The 21,451-nt window shown below is 38.3% G+C and overlaps 1 protein-coding gene across 2 annotated transcripts in view; it reads left to right on the forward strand.

The window, feature by feature from the left end:
* ATP10A (ATPase phospholipid transporting 10A (putative)) overlaps positions 1-21,451 on the forward strand; it is a 108,733-nt gene that overhangs the window by 51,715 nt on the left and 35,567 nt on the right. For both annotated transcript variants that reach the window (XM_064143524.1, XM_064143525.1), the window contains exons 3-7: positions 5,808-5,893; positions 10,550-10,656; positions 10,757-10,888; positions 13,298-13,431; positions 15,068-15,320. In XM_064143524.1, coding sequence (XP_063999594.1) covers positions 5,808-5,893; positions 10,550-10,656; positions 10,757-10,888; positions 13,298-13,431; positions 15,068-15,320 — 712 coding nt within the window. The remainder of the gene's footprint in view (positions 1-5,807; positions 5,894-10,549; positions 10,657-10,756; positions 10,889-13,297; positions 13,432-15,067; positions 15,321-21,451) is intronic.

The raw sequence follows: 21,451 nt of genomic DNA on the forward strand, positions 1-21,451 counted from the left end.
GCATTGGGGCATGTGCTCTTATTGTACTGAAAAGCTTTTAAACTGCAAAGTTGTTTTTCTTACCGAGGCAGAATTCTGTCTATTAAATATTTCCTTTGAGTTGTCCCCATTTCTCCCATTTTCTTTCCACCTGACAAATCCCACACCAAAACAAATCCCAGAGCCCTTATCCAGAAATCACACTTCAGGGAGAAGTCTGGATAAAGTCCGCAGCATAGCCATTAAACACAATGCGATGAAGCGGGCAACTGTCACTGTCATCCAAGGGCATCCTGGGCAACTCACACTGTCCTATTGAAAGGAAGGACTGAACATTAAACTGGTTTCTGCAGCAGTGGAGTAGGACTGATAAATAAAGGAAAACATTTTAATAACTATGCATTATTAATATCACTAGCAGTCCATTAAATCACCCATACAACATGCATTTAATGAAGGGGAATGTGTTGTTTGAACACTGTGTAATTGTCAGTCTAACTCATTTGGCAGAGCAGCATGTTTTGCTTCTTGAGCTGTGACAGTTCCGTGAGGTTGCCAATGGAGTCGGAAAAGTGGGCGTTTCACTGCAGAGATTTACCAAGATCTTGCAGATGAAACTCAAAGTCATGTTAGAGAGAGCAAAGTGCAATCTTCTTTTTTTGTGACACATCTCTTCCTTAATCCGTCTACCTATTGATTTCCCATTCTGTAAACACGACGCTGTAACATTTTTTTCCCCTCAATACATTGCCTTTCTAGTATACAAGTTTTTCAGAGGAAGATACATTAGCAGTGTGCCCAGGTGGCCAAGAGAGCCAATGGCATCCTGGCCTGTATCAGGAACAGTGTGGCCAGTAGGACAAGGGAGGTTATTCTTCCCCTGTACTCAGCACTGGTCAGGCCACACCTTGAGTACTGTGTCCAGTTCTGGGCTCCTCAGTTCAAGAGAGATGTTGAGATACTGGAATGTGTGCAGAGAAGGGTGGCAAAGCTGGTGGGAGGCCTGGAACACAAATTCTACGAGGAGAGGCTGAGGGAGCTGGGGTTGTTTAGCCTGGAGAAGAGGATGCTCAAGGGTGACCTTATTGCTGTCTACAACTACCTGAAGGGAGGTTGTAGCCAGGTGGGGGTTGGTCTCCCAGGCAACCAGCAATAGAACAAGGGGACACAGTCTCAAGTTGTGCTGGGGGAAGTATAGGCTGGATGTTAGGAGGAAGTTGTTGGCAGAGAGAGTGATTGGCATTGGAATGGGCTGCCCAGGGAGGTGGTGGAGTGGCCATTCCTGGAGGTGTTCAAGAAAAGACTGGATGAGGCACTTAGTGCCAAGGTCTAGTTGACTGTGTGATGGTTTGGGGGTTACCCCGCCCCCCCACACTTTTGAATTTGCCCCAGCTAACTCAGACAGACCCTGGGAATATAGATGAAGCAATTTATTTACAGCTAGCAGAATTTACAAGCAGCTATTTACAATATATACAGTTATATACAATTATATACAGAAATATACAAAGGATAAACAATACAGAAGCACAACTCCCCTCCCAGAAACCTGAGTCCCCAGGAGGGGCTCTCAAACCACCCCAACACCTCCCCCCGGTCCCTCTCAACCTTACCCCAGTCCTCAGGAAGAAAAGAGGTGCAGCCAAGAGGTTAGGGAGCAGGGTTAGTAGGAGCAGGGTTAATGAGATGTGACCAGGTCTAAGGCAAAAGCAAGAGAGAGAAACAAAATGGAGAATGTTTTCTTCTTCTTCCCAGAGCTCTCAGCGAGACTGTGAGAGAAGTTGACATCAATTGTTTTCATTTCACTGCCTGTTATCTAGTTCTGTTACCAAAACATTCTAGCTTGCTTCAAACTAGCACAGACTGGATTGGGCTGGTTGCCAGGTTGGACTGGATGATCTTGGAGGTCTCTTTCAATGTGGTCGATTCTATGACCTGAGAGTTAAGGGACAGGGATCTGTTTCAAGGAAAATTTAATTTTTTCCCCATTTTCCTGTCTGTTTACATTTGACCTTTGCCCAGGGACAAAGCTCAGTTGCTGCAAATCTAAATTTCTGTTTAAAATGGAAGTATTTTTCAGGTTTAATAGTAGAGCATTGTTAAGGCCCTGTCACAAAGCCATTGAAAGCTTTGAAGGAATCAATATGTAGCAGATTTGCAATCTGACTTGGTTTGCTTCTGTGAGGAGAGTAAACTTTCCTTACAGTAAGAACTTCTTTCCCTAAGTTTTAAGAAATTGAAAGAAATAGAATTCATGGGTAAGACGTTAAACATTTTCTTAGCTAGAAACTCCTGAAGAAATGAAATATATTCTATGGAATTCCTGAGTAAATAACATACCTAATACAAACCTAAAATCCCTGTGTGTTCTTTTGATGCATTTCAGTCTTTATAGAAGTACTTACAAGTTCCTAAGCAGTCAGCACTTTTTCAGAGGAAGGCAGTGAATGAAGGTTACTTTGGCAAAATCAGCATGCAAAGTAAGATATTTGAGGAAAGTCAGTATCTTACTATTGAATTACATCCCTTCTGTTTTCTTCCTTTTTTTCTTTTTTCCCCTAGTTTTTATTTTGATAGGAGAAAACATGACGGAATAATGAAGCAAGAATTGGTCTTCACTCCTCCCATGTATCTTGTGCATCATTTCATAATTCACAAACTTTGAAGACCATTTTTTACCATATTTTAATCTTGTTTTCTGTGTCATAACAGTGATGCTAGAATTCAGTGTAAGAGAAACGTTCAATGTAGTGGTAGAGAATCTAATTTTTCATAGGCTTTTACCTAGAAAACTACACAAATCATGAGTCATGTGCTGTAAACTTCTGTCTAGCTGCAGATTCTCTTAGCTGTTAATACATAAGAACATCACTGGAGCTTACATTTCATGTGCTTTGGGTGTCAGCACAAAAAGGAAAAAACTTTGATCGCTGTGAAGTCTTATGTTAACTTTGTGCTTCTTTATAAAAGTCACATGCAGGCAGTGTTTAGGGTATTTGTTCAGTCATTTACCAAAAGGCATTTTCACATCAAAACAGTGTCATCAGTGTCTATCTACCCTCCCATTTCATAAAGAAGATAAGGAGCTGATTGATTTATTAATAAACAAGAGAGGTTTTGCCATAAATCAGAATTCAGCAGCTTTGTTCTCTCATGTAAACTGCTATTATAACTGGATTTTTCTCTCCTCCCAGATATTATCTGGTTAAAGATCACCATCACATATTTCAAGTTAATTGTAGCAGAACACAAATACACAGACAGATTTAATGATAAAGGACTCTGAGTTCCAAAAGTGAGTCATAAATGAAAAGGATCCAAAAAAGGAGGAAGGAAGACTGTGTTGCATGGTAGTGATGATGAACTTGAGCAGGTTTAATCCTTTCTGATCTTGAAAAGATTATTTGTTGCAAAAACTAGGTCTAGACTCTCAATAATTTTTTTTCTTATTATTTGTGAAGTTAGTGGCTTTGCTTGCAGGCTTTTGTAGCAAAAAGGGAGTTCAGTCTGCAAGATTCCGGTTGCCCTACAAGTTATTGTGTCTGTACAGCAGTGAAACCATGCTCTTCCTGCTAGGTTCAGCACACATGAAAATACAGCATTTGATTACATTGTTTTTTCAGTGTCTCTAGGATTCCCTCAGGGCCATTCATGAAAAATATGTTAAGATGTCTTTATTTTCTTTTCTTTTTTTTAAAGACCATTGAATGAAAACTTGTGGAAAATTAACCATGTTATATATATTGTATTTTATTTATTTAAAGTGTTTCACTTTTCAGTCTGTTTTTTTCCTAGTGGTTTACAAATGCAGTTTAAGCTGCAGTGGTGACTCTTCTTTAAAACAGTACTTAAGCAAACAGTGTGTTACTGAAACACCTTGAGTAATGTTTGTAGATTATTTTTCCTGGTTTTTGAGTTGATTGATTGGTTGCTTTCTGCCTTGGAGTATGCCAGGGCAAGGGAGGGAAAGATCATGTTCAGAGGCAGCAGAGTGGGTGTAGTGTAGACAACACAGGCTATTATAGTGGCTCTGTAATGTGAACCTTTGACTGTTGGAGCCAAGAACACAGGCAGAGTGTGCAATTCAGGAGCTCTAGGAACAGATTTCAGGTGTCAAGTCCTGTAAGCTTCATGGCATCTCTTACAGCCAGTGATTCCTTCCCTGTGACTGCTAGTGTCTGTCCAAAGTCAAAAGCTGAGAAACAAGAGTCAAAGCCAGTAAAGGTGTGACTTAACAATATCTATCCTAATAACGTCTTACATGCCTCCATAGACCTATGTACTTCCAAGCATTCCCTGCGTTAACTTGAGTCACCTAGATAAATGTGAGGCTGACCTGGATAAATATTTAATGAGCTTAAATACCAACAGTACTTGGTGCTAAGAAGACCATCTGGATTTCTTGCTAAGACTCTGGTACTTGACTGCCAACTTGAATGTAGTTTAGGGAGTCTGATTGTAGCTATCTTCTTCTTTACTCAGAGCTCTCCTTCACTTTCATTCATTTTCCTTCCCCCTTGTGTACAAGCTGAATTCTGCTTGTTTAAGTGGGCTTCCCTCCAGTGGGCTGTAGCTGTCTCCAAGTGGCAGCCCATCTTCATGGTTCTCTTTATCATCTCTTATTTTTTGAAAATACAGAAAAGATTTCCATAAGTGTCAGACATGAGCGGTTTGAATTGTCTCCTATATACTGTAAGGCTGTTTATCTTCTAGGTGTAACTATTAGAAAAGGAGGACATTGATGGTGATGCTGGTATATTGTCCTTTATCTCTACCTAAAATCTACTTTCTTTCACCTCTTCTGAGCAGAGATGATATAAAAAGGAAACTGGCAAAAGTCTGTGCCTGTCCTTTGGTTACTGATTCTCAGTCAGCTATTCACATAATGTTCCCATACCGTTCTAAAAAGTAGTGATTGAAATCTGCAGCTGGTCAGCAAAACCATTACAAAACATAAAATGCATGGTGTTAAGACAAATGAAAGCTTAATAATCTGATAATTCACAATAAATTCTGTCATTTAAATGATGCACAAAGTAGTTTTCTAAAGGTAGTCTTCACTGATTGAGAGACACAGCCTCCTCAGCAGCACTAGGACAAGGTATCTCTGATTCCCCTGCATAGTTTGTTTGGTCTGGCAAAGAAGGTAGAACATTTTCTTACTGAACAAAAATTGAGTAATTATGCCGTGGTAGGATGTTTTTCCTCAGACTTAACAAGATACTAACTACAGGTAAACATACGTAGTCAGCAAAAGTACCAACTTCAGACTAATGAGGTAGAGAATAAAAAAAGTCTTTAAGTTAATTAGAAAAAGTTACTCTGCTATACATGTGTAATTTACTGTAATAGATTAATTTTTCTGTGTTGGCATAAAGCACTTAAGAAGTCTGGATAGTATTTCAGAATCTTATATTAGTATTTTCATAATTGGCAGTATGTTGACATAAGTGGTCCTAAATTTTCAGTAGCTTCACTGAACATAAAGTATAATGATACTATTGAATATTTTGAGCCTTCCCAGTTAAATTTAATTTTTCAACTCCAGATAAAATTCATTTTACTTCTGAGCTAAGCATCTTTTATCTAATGCTTTTAGAATCTTACATTTTTCCACTTGCAGAACAAAACCGGAGATTTTGGAAATCATTCAAAGAATTTTGGTGACCAGGTCCCTTTGATTTTCAGTGCCAGTGGTCAGTGCCCTTCATTTGATTATCTTTGAAAAAAGCTGGACTTCAATATATTGTGTTAGCTAGAAGATGAAGTGATTATGGCTATAATTTGCAAGTTCTTTCCCTAAGTAATTAACACTTCTATTATTCCAGGACTCGGAATTCAACCCCTTGAAGTTCACCAGTGTCATTGAATGCGAGAACCCAAACAATGACTTAAGTAGGTTTCAAGGTTACATGTGAGTATTTCGTATAATATCCTTCAGTATCCAAACCTTTTCTCTAATGTGGAATAAAGTAAATGGTAGTGTGTTTTGGGCTGTGTTCTCTAAGTTACATCATCATATACATATATTTAAGGCACTTTTAGAGGATCCTTACTTCAGAGTGACATGAGAGCCTCACATTTCCATTCTTTAGGATGGATTTAGTTGTTACCTTTGCTCAGTTTACACTCCAGAAAGAAATGCATGAAGTAGTGCCATTACAATACTCTTCTCCCTTCCCTCCATGGATTGAGAAAGCCCATCTGGGAATGAGAGGAAATAAAAAATGGATCCAAGACAGCCAACAAACAAACACAATCTGTTTTACACTGCTTTTACGAAGATGGGTCTGTTTGACGTTTCTTTTGATATGTGTGATTGAAGAAAATCAGAAGACACAATTATTTCCCCAGCCATGGCAGTATTCCTTTTGTCTCTTTCAGACAGAATAAAACAGTTGACTTGATTGATGGTTGTGGTTGTGTATTACCACACAGAGTCATCTGTGGCCACTTGACTTAATTCTAAACAAACAGAACTGTATTAATAGGGTGCTCATCTCTGGCCAATCAGTTCTGCTCAGAATCAAATGTTTTACTGTGTGCAAAGTACTTTGCCTCTAACATAACCAGGACTGTAATGTGTGGGCTTGTTGATAGTGGTGACTTAGGAAATGTACTCTGGCATGATATATTTTTCCAGTCTGTAACCACACTGAAAATGAGAGCCTGGGATATTTAATATTTGTCTAAATTTTAATGAACAGAGTTAAGCAGACACGGATTATCTTTAGAGTACAATGATTTATAACCCATATTGATTTGGAGTGATAAGCAGTGTTGAATTACATGAATGGCACAAATTGCTGGAGCTTGGGGAGTTTTTTATGGTGATGCTCTTTACCACCTCAATTACTACTCTCAGATGTCATATATTGTGTAAGATGTACTGTCAACTGGTGTAAATCAGGTCAAGTTTTTTTGAAGCTGCATCAAGTTGCATCATGGGGAAATGTTTTCTGTTACTTAGCAGAACAAAGCCCTACAGTTCATTGAAAGATAAGTTTCATGTTAGACTTCCTGCATGAGATCGTATAGCTGTCTAGATGAATAGAAAGCCTGGTCTACTGCAGAAATGTTATTTCCAGATATGGAACTGAAATGTTTGGCAGCTTTTCTAGCACACTTCATCTGTGTGAACCTAGGCACGTAAGTTAAAAAGCTATTTGAATTATGTAGCAGAAAACATGATATTACCTTTTGGATGACTGTTGTTCAATATAGATTTTCAAGAGATCTGTATGGGAAAGAGTTGCCGAGTCATTGCTGTCAAAATTTGCTTGAAGATATGACCATTTAGTAGGTTTCCACTTTTGATTATGACTCTTTTGTTTGTTTTGTTGGTTGTTTTTGAACCATGAAGAGCTCTTTGTCTCTAATGTCCGTGTTGAAAAACCTTTCAGAGAATAGAAATATTTGTGTGTATGTGTGTGTGTTGTAAACATGTAAAAATTCTACTGCCAATAATTATTTTGAAACGTGATCCCTATAGGTAACCAATTTAGCACAGGCAGGCCAGTGCAAAGTGAAACATGATAGTAAAATAAAATCATAAAAATAGTGCAAAATGCATTGAGATGGGCCTGGTTCTATTTATATCTGCAGGAGTGTAGTGTACACATTACTACACATGACTTCATAGAATCAGTTAGGTTGGAAGAGACCTCCAAGGTCATCCAGTCCAACCTATCACCCAGTCCTATCCAGCTTCTTTGGTTATATTGGCACAATCTGCATTGAACACATTCTGGGTATACAGGAGAGAACAGGCAGACTCCTGATTCCACTCATGTGCTTGCTTTAACATTGTTTTGCAGTTACTGCACCCCCAGATATCCTAAGCATGTTTCCTTATTTTTATTTCCCTCTTATAAGAAATCTTCTTGACTCATCCCCTGCTTGTATGGGTCTGGGCAGATTAAGTATAGCTTATGTGTGGCAAACATTTAAAAATTCCAGGACAAGTTCCAAAACCAACAAAACTAGCTTTGAAATCTTGTTTCTAGCTTTTTGTATGTATATAAGCAAGGGAGAAGGAGTCATAGTTGGTGTTCTGGCTTTTCAGCTTTTCTCTGAACATAAAGATGTTATTATTAGACAAGAAAAGAAAACTTTATCAGATCATACCAAAATAAGTCTATCAAGGAATTATAATAATGCTAATATGAAAATACATGTGGATTTCTATTGCAAAGTTTGTCATAAGATAACAAAACCAAATTAATCTAAAATCATGTAAAGGTTGGTGGGTTTTTTTTCAGGAAAAGAAGGTATATACACCTATACTGTAGTGTCTCCTTAATGTCCTGTAGTGACACCACCTCTCCTGGAAGAAAAATAAAATCCTCAAAAACAACCACCTAGACTAAGTTTTGTCAGAATTGGTAGTCCAAAAGATCCTCATGATGGTGTGCACTGAGATGATATTTAAGATTATTTCTTTGAGCATGTCAAGCCTCGGAAAGTAATACCAGCTCTACCATTTGCTTTGTGAGACACTTAAGAATCCAGGGTGTAAGAAGATACTCTCTTGAGTACAGTTTTTGCTACTTTTGTTTTTTAGTATTGGTAAACATGTAATAAGAAAAAAAATACAATAAAAGGCTGAAATGAGTTGCAACATGAGCTGTTCTTTGCTGTGTTAAACCAGGAGAGTTACTGATACAGGAACACTTTCAGGATACTGTAGCAAAGTAATAGCTAACTGCATCTGCCTGTTTCTCCTAATTTGTGGTGTATGTGTATTTTAGATGTTTAGAATCTGCATATTTGCAGTATAACCTGCATTGAGAAACTGCAGAGAAAAAGAGCATTGCACCTGCACTAACCAGTAGGTTTTCTTGTGGGCAGCCTATGTGTTCCAGGTATCTGAGCAGCTTCAGCCAGCCACTTGTTAAATTACTGACAGAATTCCCTTCTTTGCCTCCAAAACTATACTAGCCTGAATCCAGAAAGGGGGGAAATGGACTATTCAGCCCCCATAGCAAGCTTAAAATTTGTAGCACTGAAGAGCTAGAAATGGGATCTAAGCCCATCTTTCCACATGGACATACAATAGTAGCAAACTTAGCAGGTTTGTTATCAAAGTGATCAGTTTTACCTTGACTCTGTTTTTTTTCAGCTAGACCTTTATGTATGCCTTTTTTTCTTTTATCATCAGTTCCCAATTGCCTTATAGACTCATAGAATGGTTTAGGTTGGAAGGGACATGAATGATCATCTAGTTCCAGTCTCTTGTTCTGTCACTGAGTGCCTGGGAGAAGAGACCAACCCCTGCCTGGCTACAACCTCCTTTCAGGTAGTTGTAGAGAGCAATAAGGTCTCTCCTGAGCCTCCTTTTTTCTAGGCTGAACAACCCTGGCTCCCTCAGGCACTCCTCATAGGGCTGCGCTCCAGCCCCCTCAGCAGCCTTGTTGCCCTTCTCTGGACATGTTCAGGCACGTCAACATCTCTCTTAAATTGAGGGGCCCAGAACTGGACACAGTGCTCAAGATGTGGCCTAACCAGTGCTGGGTACAGGAGCAGAATGACTTGCCTGGTCCTGCTAGTCACACTATTCCTGATACGGGCCAGGATGCCATTGGCCTTTTTGGCCACCTGGGCACACTGCTGTTGATACTGCAGTTGATTAAACTGTATTGTTACTCATTTATAGAAAGCCTGAAAATATTATTTGGTTTATCGTCTTTATCTGATAAAACATTCTAACACTGTTTTCTAATTATTATTTTTTAACATTTCCCTGGTGCCTGTTCAGTTTTCATAAGGCTGTTTTCTTATTTCTCTGTCAGATGAAATTTGACTCAGTCCATGCTACAATAGACAATAAGTTAAGGTGGAAATATTACTTTGTTCCATTTTCTTCATGTGTTTTGTTGCTGGTCAACAAGAACCATCAGAGTACAAGTCATTTTGTCTGTCTTGGAGAGGCAATGAGACGCTTCCAAAAGGAATTTCTCTTCTTGTCACTGATGAACAAGTGGATTTTTTGTCTTTTCTTTTCCAGTGAGCTGGTGCATATTATCCCTGGCACACCTTCCTTAGTATCCATCACTGTTTCCAAAACACAGTGTCTTCTCAGTTTCAACATGTTTCTTTCAAGGTTTTCTTTGACAAGTACATATGAATTAATCACACATGTGGGTTAATCACACACACTACACATCTGCCGTTAGGTGAATTAACTGTGGTTGTGCAGTCAATTTTCAGATGCACAGAAAGCCCAGTGCATTTTCAAAGCATTAGATAGGCTGCACATATGCAATAGACTTGGCTTGCATATATCTAGTGAGCATTTGTCCAGTACATTTAAATATTCAACAGCAACTGGTACTGCTCCCACTGGGCTGCTGCATATCCGAGATTTTTGGGTAGGAATTCCCAGTTTTCAAAGTCTGCCAGAAAATATTCCCGGGAGGAAGATCTAAGGAAATGCTACACCATCGTGTTAACAAAAATGTCTTCAGCTCTGAGCACGTTTCCTGGGCTTGTTGTGTTACAGAGTAGTATGATTTACCAAGCTTAATGTTTTGACATGCTCTGTTTTGTTCTGGTTTTACATTTTTTGCAGCGTACATAAAAGCGGAAAAAAGGATGGACTGTTCAAAGAAAATCTTTTGTTGCGTGGATGTACTATTAGAAATACAGAAGAGGTTGCAGGAATAGTAATCTATGCAGGTAAAAGCTGGTTTTCTGTCTGATGAAGCATATTGGCTTTTTGTAGTTTCCTTTATAACAAAAATCCATATGACATCATTTGATGTAATTGTCTCTGCAGGCCATGAGACCAAAGCTTTGTTAAATAATAATGGACCCCGTTACAAACGCAGTAAGCTTGAGAGACAGATGAATGCTGATGTCCTTTGGTGTGTCCTCATACTTCTAGTCATGTGTCTTTTTTCTGCCATTGGTAAGTGCTCTTTAAAAGCAGAAACTTAAGTATCAAACTCTCTTGGGATTTGTGTACTTAGCTTTATCAAAAACATACATATCTGTCAATACATTAAATCCATAAAGCTCCCTCTACAGCATCTATTTTTTGTCGTGTTTTCTTTGAAATCAAGATATCTTGATATATATATGTATAGATTACAGAGGTTTAGATTTTTACTATCCTTGATAGCATCCAAAAATATTAAGCACAAAAGTAGCCACTTTATAAGCAGCTCTCTCAGAATTATAGGTGATAGAGTGTGACCTGCCATTAATCAGTTGACAAAGTAATTTGTGAGCATTGAATAAGCATAAGCAGCACAGTGCTGTTCCCCAGTATTATTTATTAAATCAAGGGCACGTTTTACAGCATCGATGCACTGTCCCTAAGGCTGCAGCTTTAACCTGGAAGAAATAAATTAAGGTCTAAATCTGCATGAATCCAAGTAGAAGACTCTGTAGACTTCAGGAAAAGTTTAAGGAATTGCTGAAGTTCAGATAAATACTCTTCGGGCTTTTTTCTATTAATTTGCAAGAAAGAATAGAGTTTTATGTTTGGCACTCAAGATGATTTTTTATCTATGGCATATCAATTTCCATATCCTTGATGTTTATGTGTGACTCATACAACATAAACACCAGAATGTTTCTTGACAACCACAGTGTAGTTTAATAACAATCTTACACCATTTTAAGGCATCTCTGTGAGCCTTTTGACAGGTATTGTTAAATGCTGCTTAAAGATCAGTTTTTGCAGCTGTAACTCAGCCGGTATATTTGCTTCCACTGAGTTCATGACACCCTTTCATAGTGTCTCAGTGTTGGGGAGTCCAGTCTTCAGGCTAAAGTGCTGTGGCAGGTTTAATTGCAGTGAGTTACTGCCTGTACTGTTCCCTCTGACGCTAGCCAAGGTGTTGCCCCCAGGGCGGCAGCAGTAGGATGTGTGTAATAGTGGCTTCAGTTCAGCTGCAGCTCCTGAGATGCGTGGATGTGGATGAGAGGAGATGGCGCAGAGCAGGTGACTCCCTCCGTTGTGAAAGGCAGGCCTTAAATTCTGTCACTTCTGCTACAAGGCTAGAAGCCACCAGCAGGAGGCCAGAGCAAACTGCTGCAGGTGGTAACCAAGTACAGCTGGAAAGAAATTTGCTGAACCCCTTGAAAAGTAGAGGTGTCTGGTGCTTCAAGATGTGACACGCTAGATCTATGAGAGTCGGACAAATTTTGTACCTCCTGTTGAGAAAGTGTAATTGGGACCATGACATTTAACTAACTCTTCTGAAAATCTGAGGATATTTGTAGGACAGTTCTTCATGTAGGTCATTCTCAGTGTGAAACTTCTGATTTTTGCTATCAAGAATAAAAATACAGACATCAGTAAAGAAGTCAGAATGGTGGTAGTCTCATAATGTGTACCAAGGAGAAAATAATTTGCTCACTTGACTTAAGTGTAGATTTTATTTTTCAAAAGTTCAAGGTGTATCAAGATGTAAAGGATTTTGTCAGATGTGGCTTACAAAAGGTTACTTTTAAAGCAAACCTTTGTCCTTTTTCTTCCTGATTTCTGACATACAGTGAATATAGTTTTAATGTTTCTTACCATGGGCCAGTTCTTCCTTCTTTTTAACTTCAAAAACATCCAGCATGCCGTTTAAGGTCTTTAAGACTGCAAATCCTAGCATTGTACTTAAAAAGGCAACTTTCTTTTACAAGAATGTAATAACAGTAACAACAATAACCACCACATTATTTAGTTATCACAATCGATGAAAAAACATCAGAAAAACCCATCCCCCTCCAAAAAAAAGGCCAGCCAAGCAAACAAAGAAGCCCAAACCCAAGCCAACAAAAAAACCCAAAACCATTTCAAGCAAGCATATATTTTTCTTCTGAGTTCCTCAGTTTCCATGATGTTGACTACACTGATACTCTTGTTTCAGTAGTTCTGTGGATGTGATGTGTAAGATTCACACAGTAAAGTTAAAGTATTTTCTGTCTTTTGTCCAGCTGAAACTAGTTTAGTGATGGCTGCCTACTGATATACCTAGTGCACATCAAATATCAATAAAATAAATAACTTTCTGAAGAAGTCTGATTTTCTCTGCTGATTACAAAAACAGCCTAAAGTACTCATTTATATTAGCCAACTTAGTTTATTTAGATATGTGAAGCAATCATTGCATTCTCTCCTGAAGGATGGACCATCTCCTTTCTCAAATCCCAGAGCAGAAAAGGAAAGATAGTTTGGGGGGTTTTCTCAGATGTCATGCAGAATAGTTGAAAACAAATACCACTTTCTTATGTAAGTCAAATCTAAGAAAAAAATCATATCATAAGCATTTTTTCTTGGAGGTAATTTGTGTTTTTCTCTCTTTCAACTCTTCTGCAGGTCATGGTCTATGGGTATGGCAATATGGTGAGAAGAAGAAACCGATTTTTGATGTTCCAGGGCCTGATGGCAAATATTTGTCTCCTGTTTTAGCTTCAGTATATTTATTTCTAACAGTGATCATAGTTTTCCAGGTAATCAAGTTGTACATGCTGTCACCTTTGTTCATAGTTTGCTGTAATAACACTATAAAGAACATGTGGATGATGCTCTTAGTCATATGGTTTAGTTTTAGGTAGTCCTGCAAGGAGTAGGGGCTTGGACTCGGTGATCCTTATGGGTCCCTTCCAACTTGAAATATTCTGTGATTCTATGAATGTACAGTATGTGTGGTGTCCCTTCTACCACAAAGCACTAAAAAAGGAACACTTAATCCCTTCAAAACTAGATTTTAACTAGAGGCAATGTGATCACATATAACTAGAAAGCTAAATGAAATAAAAGAAGTGGTCTACTCAGTGTTAAAAAAATAACTTCTTTGAGATATAAACAAGCTAATGCATACAGTAACCTGTCAGAGTACACTTGTCATTGGAGAATGTATTTGTCTGAGAATCTTCCCCAGAAGACTCAGGTATTTTATTTTATACAAGTAGGAAGAGAGATGCTGCAGTGGGCCCTGCTGGGAAAAAAACAGGCTTTATGCTTCATATCCACCCACTGTGGAACAGCACCGCAAAGACTGTGGGTGCCACTTTGGCAGTAGTGTCCTCATGTGAACAGAAGTTGCATACTGTTTGAGCTGCTTTCCAAAGATACTGCTCTTAACAACTCCATATCTCAACCAGATAACAGACTCTGTTTACAGAGTTTTCTGGTCCTGGAAAGAAATGCATTGAATGGTGAAAGTGTCGGAAAGCTAAATAATAGACATTCATGTCGCTGGGACATGTGGAAGTACACCCAGTAGGACACTAGAGGAGGTTGAGCTACTTGAGGCAGCAACTTCTTAAAAAAAATTTAAAAGGATGTAAAATTACTTTTTACTCTCAAGTATTGGCTATAATACCAATTTTAAAAGTCGTACACAGAATTGTTTGATTACCAACCTTCAACTCCGTTTGCCACGTATATACCAGCTATAATTTGACTCTGAAAGCTAATTCATCAAGCTAAATAATGTATGCAATCAGAAATTTCTATCCTGAAAAATGTCTGCAGAGAAAAACTCAAGTACAAATTAGGTAGTTATGATAATCCTCAAGAAATAGTCAATTTTTTTTTCTGGAAAAACTTCTCCTATCTACTTCTTCAGCATTTATAAAATGTGTTCTTCATTCAGATAATCTGCAGTCCAACAGCCAAGGCCAGAGAGATTGTTCCCACAGAGAGGTTAACACTTCTCATTTCTTATATTCCTGCACAATGAATTTATAAACAGTCTCTATAATTTGTGCAGAAAATATTATCCCATTCTTTCACATTTACAGGATTCTAATTGTACTGTCTGGTTTGGGTTATAGATTTGGATTTTTTTTCTTTTCTTTTCCCAGCTAGTTTCAAGATTGCATTATTAGCCTAGAAAAGGTACACTTCTATACAAGTTTTGATACTCACCCACCTAGACATAGTAATGCACTATGCCCTTGAAATTCACCATGTATTTTCCTCAACTATCAGAGTAAAAAATTCTTTTAAAATGTGATAATAACTTCATAGTAGATGCTCAATGTAAGTGTTCTAGTCAGCACAAAGTTAACTAGATTTTACTAATTAATTGTGTCCTTGCTTCTCTTTTCTCCTAATTCTTTTTCTTTTTGTGTATTCTAGGTTATGATTCCAATTTCTTTATATGTATCCATTGAAATAGTTAAAATCTGCCAGGTATACTTTATTCACCAAGATAAAGATTTATATGATGAAGAAACAGACTCTCAGCTGCAGTGCCGAGCTCTAAATATCACAGAAGACTTAGGTCAGGTGCAGTTCATCTTTTCAGACAAGACTGGGACACTTACTGAAAACAAGATGGTTTTCCGAAGATGCACTGTTTCTGGAATAGAGTACTCCCATGATGATAATGGTGAGCTCATGATCTTATTTTCTATCTATCAGTTGTACTTTGGGCAATCTGAAGTGGATAGAGTAAATACTCTTAAATCAAGAATAAAAGCAAGCAATTGCATGTATCCACTCACCAAATTGTGTAATCACTGCTTTCTGATTAGTATAATTTGATGGCTGCGTTCAGCCATCAATGACAATCTTATCAAAGTGCTCTGTAACATCTACAGTGTGTTGTCAAGACAGGTAAAGCTCCTGATACAGTAAAGCACTTGAGCACATGACCAGTTTAAGCAAGTTGAATAGTGCTGCTGGTATCACGGTTACTTGGCGTGCTAGAAAAATGTGGGTTTTAAACTTAAAACCAGGTTAGTGTCTGACAAAAAACTTCAAATGAAATTATCGATTTTGTGCTGAGAAATAAATATAAACAAAGTTGCTGGTTTTCATATTAACAAGAAATAGAACCCGATCTAATAGCATATTTTCATAGAATGCACTGGGTTGTAAGGGATCTTTAAAGATCATCTAGTCCAACCTCTCTTTGTCAGATTCTTTAAAGTGCTCCTGTGTGACAGGTGTTTATGCTAAGGTATCTTCAGTGCTGTATGAATGCTGCAATTGATAGGATGCCCCCAAGTATCACATTCTTGAAACACTGTAACATATCTCTTTGTCACAAGATAGTGAGAGTTGTCATCTCTGTGTCTTCTCATCACCCATCTAAAGTTATGAACTGATTGCCTGTTTTGTGATTTGATTTTAGTTTGTGTTACTTACTACTTGGTTGTTGGTACTTTTGACATTATAAATCTTAACTCCCCAAACCATCCTCTCTCCATATGCAGGAAAATACTGATAGCTGTAGTATTGTGCTTGCAAAAAAAACCCCTCAAGTTTCTTCATCTCCATAATTCATAAAGATCAATGATTAGAATGTTTTCCCAAAAAACATTATAGAAGTTCATCTTACAAACAAGTTATGGAATAATAGAAATAATTGAAATAGACTGGAAAATCTGAAAAATGCTTTAGAGGTTCAGAATTTTAAAAAGCTATTTTAAAGTTTTGGATTATGTGAGGATATTTCTTTTTTTCTCCTACTTTAAAATAGTACTGAGACCTTACATTTAAGACACTCTTTTTCATAAAACTAGGTGTTTGGATTGTGTTATTATTCCAGTGTTACAGAAAGACCTCAAACAGGGTAAAGCTGTGACTTCCTGCCTCTGCAGTGTGGGTTAGGGAGAGAGAATTAGGAGTATGTTTCCAGACCTCTAATTTTGCTTGTGACACTCATTCTTTTATTTTTTCTTCCTTGCCACTGATTGTTTGCTTGTTTATACTAATTTCAGAGTGTAGTCTGTTCCTTACAGGAATGATGATGGTACTGCCAACTAAAACAGTACAGAAAAGGTATTTTTATGAGCTCGATACTGTCTTCTAATATGTAGGCTAAAGTAAGGCTCCTGACCTTCAATATTGAGTTTCAGATCTTCCTTTTTCAAATGCAATGTATTTCTAACATTTGAGCATACTTTCCTCTTCCAATTTCAGAGTATAGTAAAAATGTTCATGACAGCAAAGTGAATTTCACAGCAAACAGAAGTACCAAATAGATGCATAAATTGTTTCTTTTTTTCACTCATTTATTTCCCATTTGGCTGTGTTTGGACTTTCATGTAAATGCGATCAATATCATATTTCTGTCAAATACAGTTTCTAAATTGATGCAGAATGTATACACAGTAGCTTATACACTGTTTGTTTTGTTCCTCTTTTTTTTTCCCTCTTCTGCAGAAAAAAAATAGTCTTTCTCTGTCATTCTGTATATAGATGGTGATAATTTATATTGATTTCTGCCCTTACAATCAGGATTAACGACATGATAAAAACTACTCTTCACTCAGGTCTTAATTTGCTCTATTCTCCAGTCTGGTTTTCTAACAATGTCTCACATTTTTTACGCTGAAATCTTCTTGTTTGGATATAGTAAAATGTCTATCACAGCTCATCCTGGTTTTAGCAGGCACATCAACATTTCACTGCTGTGTGCCTGCAAATGCTTTGTCAGCTGCTTTTCTGTGTCTTATATCAGAGTATCTGAATTCCCCTCTGAAGTTTTGGAGCGTATGTTACAACTGGTGCCATCCTGCTCTGCACCTCAAATTTTGCTGAAGATTTTGTGAATTAGAAAATTGTATAATCTCTAACTTGGCAAGTGATCTAAGTCTGCCATATATGCCAGAAAACCAAGTAAATGCATCTGTTTTTTTCTTATCTATTTCAAAAATTATCTGTGTCATTCTTAGCTTATCTCATTTTTCTTGCTACTTGAAGTCAAACTCAAAGTAGTGCTTTAGATAAAATTAATTTTAAAATGTTGTACACAGGTCAAGATTCAAGGGTGAAGATGGAAAGTTATTTTCTACTGTGAAAGCAGAAAGCTCAGAATGGAAATGTTCTTGTTCTGAGCTCTTTGGCCTAAATTACTTGTTCTGCTGTGTCTGGGTAGCAGTGCCTGTTACTCCAGTTGCTTTACCCTTCTCATAATAAGATCCTGGTGTTGGTTATGGGTAGTTTTACAGAACTTTAACTATTTGGTTCAAGTTTTCCATGCCAGATGTTTGCCTCAGGCATATATTCTGGGAGTGAAAATTCGTTCAGAACAGCTCCATTCAGCTATATCCAGAAGAAAGCTAAGATGTAACACACTTTTTTCCCATGCTAAGAAGTTCTGGGAAATTTTTCTCTGAAGTCATCTAGAGGCCCTATACTCTGGGGCTCAGCCATGCAAGTGCAGAGAGAAGTTATGCTTATGGTGGCAGATTGAGGGCTAAAATCACTTTGGAACTTTCATTTTCTCTCAAAGCATTTTTTTCTGCATAATCTAGTACAGCTGCATATCTGCTAATTACTCAATGAACAGATTGTGCAGAGCCTTCACAAATTTTTTGCAAAAACTTCTTCACATGTATTAGCAATTATCCCATTCTTTTCTGTTTTACAGGGATCATTGTACTGTGCTTGTCATCATCCTTCCAGTTTGTCATTCCTTCCAGTAGTTCATCAAGCACTGCGTGTAGCTTTCCATATGTGTAGCTTGGTGTTTCCCCTTCTTGCTCACCCTGTACATGCAGTGCACAATTCTTTTGGGTTTAGGGGCTAATTAAAAGGCATGTCCTACACTGTGATAGGTTTGGTATATTTCATGGTGGGAGTGTCATTTTCTTTGGAAATTTCTTTCGCAAAGCCATGTGAATTGCCTCTGTGAAATTGCTTTGTGATTATCGGGGAAAGTTCTGTTTTGCATCAGATGTGAATGTGTTAATTATGGTTTTCATCACAGCAGCTTACCTGGACCTTATGCAGGTTAGAACAAATGCCTCTAAAAAAAATGAAATCCTGAACAAGACTTAATACTTTTTTTTTTAAGATAGTATTAGGCACAAGGGGAAATTTTCATTAACTTGATGGAGAAAACATTTTACTCCAGAATTCTGTATTACCTCTAAGTTTCTCGTGAAGCTGATGGCACTAAACCCAGGAGTATTGCATTGTTTTAGTTTAGGCAAGTGACGAAAGTGTGAATAATAGATGGCAATAAATGGTACTAGTGTGGGACAGACTATTTTGGCCAACTGGAGGTTATACAAAATATTACTCATGGGTGCTGCTATATGAGAGCTTAGCACCAAAAAGGAATCCAGGAACACTTGTGAAGACTGTGAGGCAAAGTGTGAGTGTATTCAGCAACAGTTCCATGATCTATTGAGCCCTATCAAATATTCATCACTGTTGATGTCACATACAGTATTTTGGTGATGGATTATGTGCTTATCAGGATCAAACTACAGGAATTCACATTGCCCATTTGGGTCCTGTGGAGACCTTGTTGTTAGGGGAGGAATTCTTCTTACCATCTTCTATGTTTGTGTGGAAGACAGTCATCTAGTGATTCTTTGGTTACAGAAGAGAATTAAGCATTTGTGGTATGTAATTCATCAGACTTGTTTTAGGCACCTATGCTTGTTATCAGGTACATGGCCATTTTTCTGTGGTTCAGAATTCTAAATACAGGTGAAGAGAATTCCCACCTCATGTTTGTGTGACTTGTGACCTTGAATCTGGTCTGTTGTCTCCTTCAAAGATTCTTCATTTGCAGAGTGTTAACTCAGGTGCAAAGTATGTCATGGACTGCTCTCTGTGGAAGAATGATTGTTCCTTTCCTAAGTATGCTGGACGTTTGTGGGTTGCCCATTGGACTGTACTCTGCTTAATTCCCAGAATTGCTCTTCCAATAAATACTTCCTCCTAGCCCAAAAGAATGTTAGCACTAAAAATAAAATAATTTTTAAAAATAATTGTTTCCCTGTATGTAAAACTACGTTGACATACCATAGCTCTTCTCTTCAGGCTAGTAGTCAGCTTCTAACAATTCTTGGAACTGGCTATGCCCCAATCTGCCTGCTAATCTCAGAGGTAATAGGTGCCCTAAAGCTGACTGTGCTTCTTAAAGTTGTTGCATGACATAGCTACAACCAGATGCTCTTGGTCTGACAATTGTCCTAGTTATTTTCCAGCTGCTGAATCAATCACACTCTTGCCTATGGCTTATGATGTGTGGTTTTTAGCTACCCATTGTATGGAACTTTTGACAAAACATGAATTGAATCTCCATGAATGCAACCACACAAATCTGAAATTTTGGGATTTTTCATTCTTTGCATTCCTTCTCCTTCCTTAGAGGACTGTGAAGAAAAAATATAGACAGCATAAGAATAACAGAATTTTATGGGAGTGAAGGCAGATGATGAAAACCTCTGTGATTTTTCTCTTGCCTAATAGAGTTTCTTAATCACAGAATCTGAGAAAGACCTCCTCTCTGCATTCTTTTTTTTTTCTACTTGTAGAAAAGTGCTTTTTTTTTGAAATGTCTTTCATACTTTGGGGGCTCTTTTTTAGTGGAACTTTCTTACTCTTTTTCTATATAGTCACGAATCACAGAATTATAGTGGCTGGAAGGGACATCTGGAGATTGTCTGTTCCAATACTCCTGCCAGAGCAGGTTCACGTAAGAGCAGGTTGCACCAGGCAGGTTCTGAATGACTCCAGAGATGGAGAATCCACCACCTCTCTGAGCAGCATGTTCTAGTGCTCCACCACCCTCAAAGAACTATTTCCACATGTTTAGATGAGACATCTTACATTCAAGTTTGTGACTGTTGCCTTTTGTCCTGTCACTGGGCACCATTAAAAAAAGAGTGGCCCCCTACTTCTGACGTTTATAAACTTGGTAAGATTCTACTTCAGTCTTCTCTTCTTTAGCTAAAAAGCCCCAAGTACCTCAGCCTTTCTTCATAAGACAGATGTTGTACTGTTGTACTCCCCTAATTATCTTCATAGCCCTTTGTTATACCCTCTCAAGTAGTTCCCTGTCCTTTTTGTAGAGTCCAGATCTGAACACAGTAGTCCAGATGAGACCTCACCAGGTCAAGAATATAGGGGAGGGGGAGCCTCATCTGCTTGACACACTCCTCTTGATACGCTCCAGGATTCTGTTGACCTTAGCCACAAGGACATGTTGCTACCTCATGATCATCCTGTTGTCCACCAGAACTCTCAGGTCTTTTTCCACAGAGCTGTTTTCCAGGAGGTCAGACCCCAGCTTGTACTGGTGCATGGAGTTATTCCTCCCTAGGTGAAGAACCCTACACTTGCCCTTGTTGAACTTCATAAGGTTACTCTCTGTCCAGCTCTCCAGACAGGTCATGCTGGATGGCAGTGCAGCCTTCTGGTGCATCAGTCACTCCTTCCAGTTTTGTGTCATCAGCAAACTTGCTGAGGGTACACTTTCAGGAGTGTACTCTCAATTCCAATAGGAATTGACCCAGATCTGAACCTCAAGGAACACCACTTTTTACAGACCTCCAACTAAACACTGTGCCACTGGCCACAATACTCTGAGCTTTCTCTTTCAGCCATGTTTCAATCCACCCCACTGTCCATTCTTTTAAGCCGCAATTCCTAAGCCTGTCTATGAGGATGCTGTGGGAGACAGTGTCAGAAGCCTTGCTGAAGTTAAGACAGACTACGTCCACTGCTCTCCCATTGTCTACCCATCTAGTCAAGCCCTCGCAGAAGGCTATC

Source organism: Pogoniulus pusillus, chromosome 5 (assembly GCF_015220805.1).
Source record: "Pogoniulus pusillus isolate bPogPus1 chromosome 5, bPogPus1.pri, whole genome shotgun sequence".
Lineage (NCBI taxonomy): Eukaryota > Metazoa > Chordata > Aves > Piciformes > Lybiidae > Pogoniulus > Pogoniulus pusillus.